At 34.2% G+C, this 6,289-nt stretch overlaps 1 protein-coding gene across 1 annotated transcript; it reads left to right on the forward strand.

The window, feature by feature from the left end:
• The first annotated feature begins 525 nt into the window (after positions 1–525).
• On the forward strand, positions 526–1,491 carry LOC149227941 (E3 ubiquitin-protein ligase RSL1-like). The gene is made up of 3 exons (XM_089380630.1): positions 526–874; positions 1,039–1,183; positions 1,314–1,491. The coding sequence occupies exons 1-3, from the start codon at positions 526–528 to the stop codon at positions 1,489–1,491; spliced, it is 672 nt and encodes a 223-aa protein (XP_089236756.1).
• Positions 1,492–6,289: the final 4,798 nt, after the last annotated feature.

Below are 6,289 nucleotides of genomic sequence, written 5' to 3' on the forward strand. Positions count from 1 at the left end.
ACTCCATATTTAAAAAAAGTGGTTTACTTTATGGGTAAAATAAATGGAATTAAGAAAATAATCAAGTAATATTATTGAACATTAAGAAAATCAATGAAACGTGTGTTCAAAACTAGTAAATTAAGTTTAAAAATAAATAAGAGAACATCAATGAAACGCGTGTTGAAAAAACAACGGTTGAGAGAAGAACAAAACAATAATAATTCGGAAGAAAAACAATAAAATTTCCGGATAAAAATGAGGATAAGAGAAAATAACACCATCATTGCCACTCTGCGTGTGAAAGGCCCCAAAATACCATGTTAACATGGAGAACATGGTAAGTTGGTGCACATATGATGAACGTAAGGGGCTTCTAATTCGACCGACGGGCGTGATATACCTATGCTCTGCTATAAATATATAAATTCAATTTTCTTCGCACAAGTCGTGAACCAGCATTGCAGAATTTCGACATGGATATAACATTCCGAGCAGTGGGTAGTGACCAGCCCGAAACCAGTAGCATAACCGGTGGTGATGTTAATGATAAATTTTAGACCTCCTGATTATCAAGTGGAGGTGACAGTAATTGGAGGCGCTGACGTGAAGGAGAAATGCAATATGTGCTTTGAGGATGTGAATGTGAATGGGATGCACAAAAATATGTTTTTCCATCATAGATATTGTCTTCGTTGTATGGGTCGATACATTGAGTCCATGATGGCCGATTATGGCGGTGTGCCTAAATGCCCACATCTCTGGTGTAATTCCAAGCTCACTGAATATGGCTGTGAGAAATTTTTGTCATCTAAATGGTTAGAGATTTTTATGAAAAGGTTTGAAGAGGAAAGAATTGCAGATTTAGAGAAAGTATATTGCCCATATCCTGATTGTTCGTTTTTTATGGCTTTATCGGAATTAAATAAGTGCTCACAAGTTCCTTCTCCCTTTTCTTCCTCATCACATTCTTCTCTAACAACAACAACAATAGCAGCAACAAAATGTCAGAAATGCTCCCGCTTGTTTTGTATTGAGTGCACGTTCCTTGGCACACAGACATGTCTTGCCAAGAATATGCTCCTCAGTTGGGCGCTGTAAATGGAGAGTTGAATTTGCTTGCAGAGCACAACAAGTGGAAGCGGTGTCCCAACTGCAAACATATGATGGAACGCACCCAAGTTTGCATGCACATAGTTTGCAGGTACACGGTTTCTGAGCAATGGAGATTTTGTTTATGAGAATTTAATCATAATGTAATAAGAAAGTGCTTAGGTTTTTTATTTTTTTAAATAGGTTCTTATGTTCTAATATTAAATTTTGTTTATTTTCAGGTGTGGTAACGAATTTTTCTATAAATGTGGAATTCCATGGGATGATAATTGTGATTGTGATGAGGAAGAAGAAACTACAGATGATGAGCAGGGCGGTAATGATGATGAACATAATTATGAAAATCAAGATGATGTTATATATATCAGCAATGACCATGAACATAATTATGAAGATTAAGATGATGTTACATATATCCTGAGTCATTTGGACTCGGGCTTCGTTTTGTGAATTTGGTGAGGGGTGCATATAATCGATATCCTTTGTTGTTTTTATAAATGGGTCTACCTCTCCATTCTTCCATGCTTAGCCAGGGATGAGACCAGTATTCTTCGTGTTTCTTTTACATTCTTTACAAGTAGCAGATTGGCCTTGTTATGCTAAATTCGGTATATGATATCAATAATCTGTTTGGAATAAATACTAGCATGCTGATTAATAGCTAAACAATATTCAATTTTAACCTAAAATTTGGCACATTATGAAGTAAGGAATCTCATCAATTTATTTCCATTTCTCTCTATTGAAATGGATATATGGCTAAAATATTTGGTTTTCCAGCTGAAACCAAAATACTACAAAAAAAGAAGAATGGTCCTAGTTTCTTATGTTTATTTTTGGTGCACTCATATTTAGAGGGAGAGGGAGTGAAACAATGATGTAGAAAATCTTTTAATGAAAGTAATTTAGTTGGAATGGGGTCTTTGGTACATTGAGGAGGTCTTAAATGATGAACACTATAGGTTCTTTCATAGTCCATTCATGGACAACCTCAACACACATAATTATAACCTCTTTTTCATATATGTTTTTTATCTTCATATTCTATAGGTTGATGTTAATTTTATTGATAATGATGCTATAGTATTTTAGGAAATATATTTTGATTTTAAATTATAATTCTCATGATTTATAAACTCAAAGTGCCTTCCTATAAGCTAAGGGTGCCGAATCTAAACTACATTTAGTATGGCAAATATTTCCCTTTCATAAATGTTTTTGAGTATGTTCTTTCCTTTAAATGGTTGCTTTCAAAGAAAACTGGCTTTGATCTTCCATTAAAACAACAACAATAATTTTTTTTTGTGAAGTTAGGCCTAAAGAGGACATGAGTTGTGCACATAGCCTTAAATTTTTCGAAACCTTTAGTTTATGTTGAGTCCAAGAAAATGTCTCCTTCCTAAAGAGTTATATTATGGGTTCCATTACTTGACCATAAATACTGACAAGGTGATGGACCATGGTAATATGCCATCATGCCTACTAACCTTCATACACAAACTTAATCTATGCTCTTTTCTCAACAAAAAAATAAAAAAAATTGTTAAGGTTCTTTAAATATATCAAAATGAATGAATGTTTTTTTGTATGTGGTGACTTATACTACCTTGATTAACCATTTTTTTCAAATCAAGGAAATTTGATTAAGGTTACCTTTTTTTGGAAGATATAATTAAACAACTTTGCACTCCCAATAAAATCTCTTAATATCTTCTTCTAGAGAATGTGGAAGATGTGAAGAAACAAAATAAGTGTGCCTTCATGTCCTTTCACCAAATGAAACTAAACAAATATATCTTTTTATACAATTTCTCATAATATTAAGCGTCTAATGGATTGAGACTCATAATAGGATTTGTGAGATAATTTATTAACCAAATAAGAAAATGATTTAGTCGAAAGATATGAAATGAAACCATTTGACCCATTATGTCCTTTTACCAAATGAAAATAAACATATATATGCTTTATACAATTCATCACAATATTAACTCTCCAATGGATTGAGGCTCATAATAAAACTGGTGAGATAATTTATTAACCCAATAAGAAAATGATTTAGTTCAAAAATCACTAGTGAAAATTTGATCTCTATCATTTACAATAATCTTCGATATTCCATGTAGATTTTGAATAGTTTCCATATATCCTATAGTTATTGTAATTTTGTTAAAATGAGAGAGAGAGAGAGAGAGAGAGAGAGAGAGGGAGAGAGATGGGCATACGTTGTGAGTTGAAATACCATCACCATGATGTGATTCCATCCTTTAGGCTTTGGTAGACATGTAATAAAAACCATCAATGAATCTTTCCAAAAATAAATTTTTATGGATAATGATTGTAGAATTATTTTGGTCTTGATTTTATTATCCTTATTTTGAGACTTATTCCTTACTAGTCCACACAAATCAATATGTATAATTTCAATGTTGGGTGCTAATATGTTTCTTTTAAAACATCTAATTACCTCACATTAATCATCAACCTAAGCAAGTCCTTTTATTCCAAGAGTGTACACAATATGTGCATGCTATGCATCTAGAGAGTAATGTTTCTTCAAAATGAAATATAAAACTTTGATACAACTCAAAAACTACAACTGTTGTTAATGGAAATATTACATCAAGACTTAATCTTCCACTAAAACCGTAATCAGATCTCAAATTGGAAATTCAAATGGAAATGATGTCAACTGAAATTTTAGTAGCAATAATCAGACTCTTTCAGCTCATTAGATACTAACCACACTCTTATTGTAATCAATAAGGTTCACTATCTTAACTTCTAATTAATTTAATCTACAATAAGCATAAATAGAATCAAATGACAATGCTAAGAAGCATGTAAAGAAAATGTACTAACTTAAGCATAGGAAATCGGTAAATAGAAAATAAGGTAAACCCACAGAAAATGGGAAAAAACTCAAATCAATCAAACTTGCGTGAATTAGAAATACATAACAAAAAGGTAGCTATTTGATCTACCAGAGGCCACACTCTTAGCCATTGAACTCAATTCTCATTACAATATGGTCGCCTTCCTCCAAAGCAAGAGTTACCAAAGGCCACACCCTTAGCCATTGAACTCAATTCTCATTACAGTATGGTCGGGTTCCTCCAAAGGAAGAGTCTGTACTATAAAATTACTATTTGAAATGAACAAAAATTTGATTCCCTTTCCTCCTACAATTTTTACTTTTACAGTAAAAAAGAGGTAGAAGATAAATGCGATCCCTCAGGATCAGGAGATCCTAAGGGATTCAGAAATGATGACACCCTTCATATTTAGCGTTGATCCTCCTGATTCATCCTCTGACTTGACCACAACCAACACACCTCATTCTTCCTTTGTTGGTTTATGTTGTTCCATCTTTAGGGAACAAAAACTATCCCTTTCATTGTTTCTCTGCATAAAAAGGAATAAGAGTTAGTTAAGGTGGATAAATCTTAATCGAGAGTAGTTCATTCATTTCTTATCATAATCCATCAATATGTTAGGGTATCAAGATATGAAAGAGATAAGAAAATAGGAAAAAAGTGATGGAATTAAGAGTAAATAGATACCCATTGCATAAATCAACATACTCCCCTACTTACCCTGTTTCCTGTCCTCATGAAAAGTAAATAGTTCTTATGCAGTGCAGTTAAAGAGTAGGCTCGAGAGAAAGCATCAAAAATTGGTCTAAAACTATGATGTTGAGTGAGGAGCCCAAAGGCGGGCCCTTCCTGTCCTTCAGGCAATTCGTAGTAGCTCGATACCCTTTAGGAGGATACCAAATAATGGGACTTCGAAACCGACATCCTAACCAATAAGGTCCTTCTCTCAAAATAAGATTGTTGTAGGTGACCATATGGGCCACAGCAACTTTAATTTTTTTTTAATTAAATGGTTCCCTATCTTTCACATTATTAGTAGAGATCGTCCATCTAAGCTTAGATGCAGCTAGAGATATTTCTTGAATGGAGAGGAAATATGATATTACTTTCTGCACAATCTCCTTATGTATGGGCCCTAAAGTTTTAATCATCCCTTCTCATTTCATCAGAATCTTATGGCTCGAAAACATTTGTAAGGGGTTTTTAGGTTCACTTCTCACCCAAATATCCAATCCATGTTCCTGTCTTTGGAATGCATTATAATCTTTAAACCATTTGAGTTGGTTAACTGCAAATGAAATAAAAGCCTCGAATTGAACATATCCTACAAAAGCGTTAGGGTTCTTTTCCACCTCGTTTTCTAATACGAAATTGTGCAAATAAAACTCACAAAGAATCCTTTGGACCTTTACACCATGTTTCTTTTAGAAATTTATAAAATCTCAAATTCTCCCTAATTCAGTTGGTTTACTAGCTCTTACAGCTTGATTTTCAATAATCGGTATCGTTCTAATAGAAACAAGGCATAATTGGTGGTGGGAGACCCGCACATCATGACATCTGAATACAGTGAGCAGATGGTGGTTGTCTAACTTATTACTCTATCTAGCTCAGACTCGATCTTCTCCATTTTTTCTTCCGCCTTTCTACACCTGTCAAAAGTCTTGTTCTTTGTTATAGTCAGTTCCTAAAGCTGTTTCTGCAGCTCTTGATATTTTTGTCGGGAAACAATCTCTTGTTCAAATCATTCCAACGTGAGCCAAGCTTGTGCCAATCCCTCCTGAAGATTTAGTAGAATGGGGTCATGGTGTATCATAATGTCTTTGGCTTGTATGTGTGTCTGAGTGCCTATGCTATAAGAGCGGATATGTTATGTCTATACCTATTTATTGTAGGAGGTCCAAACCTCCATCTAAGTAGCTATGTCTACTAAATCTGCATGCGGTCCTTCTTGACTGATGATTGTTTGAGTAGGTATGAGCTCAATTTGAGCTCCTGTAGCCCTATCTTTACATAACTCTGTTTTCATGGCCACATTTACTACCTCATGGGTATTGTCCAGAACCTTTCCCATTGTGATTTCTTTTGTTTTTCTTCAGAGCCTCTTGACCATCTTACAAGGCTTTTGGTGTTCTTTTCTTAGCTTCTGCAATTTTGTTCTCGCTCTGTGCCTTTTCTAAGGAGTAACTAGTCTCCTAATAGTCTCGTTAATAGCTTCTGTCTCTAAAGAGCTTGGTTATTCACCTTGGATTTGTTCCAATAAGACCATGTCTCTAGATTGATTATCGGACTCCCGAATAACCTCTGTCTCTGCTTCCTCT

The sequence above is a fragment of the Pinus tabuliformis genome, chromosome J (genome assembly GCF_031772625.1).
Source record: "Pinus tabuliformis cultivar Carrire ecotype Pingquan chromosome J, CPIR1, whole genome shotgun sequence".
In the NCBI taxonomy this organism is placed as follows: domain Eukaryota; kingdom Viridiplantae; phylum Streptophyta; class Pinopsida; order Pinales; family Pinaceae; genus Pinus; species Pinus tabuliformis.

Coding starts and splice junctions, on each gene's coding strand:
- LOC149227941 (XM_089380630.1), top strand. CDS start 526: ATGATAAATTTTAGACCTCCTGATTATCAAGTGGAGGTGACAGTAATT. Junction 875..1,038: donor ATATTGCCCATATCCTGATT/GTTCGTTTTTTA, acceptor CTTGGCACACAG/ACATGTCTTGCCAAGAATAT. Junction 1,184..1,313: donor TGCATGCACATAGTTTGCAG/GTACACGGTTTC, acceptor GTTTATTTTCAG/GTGTGGTAACGAATTTTTCT.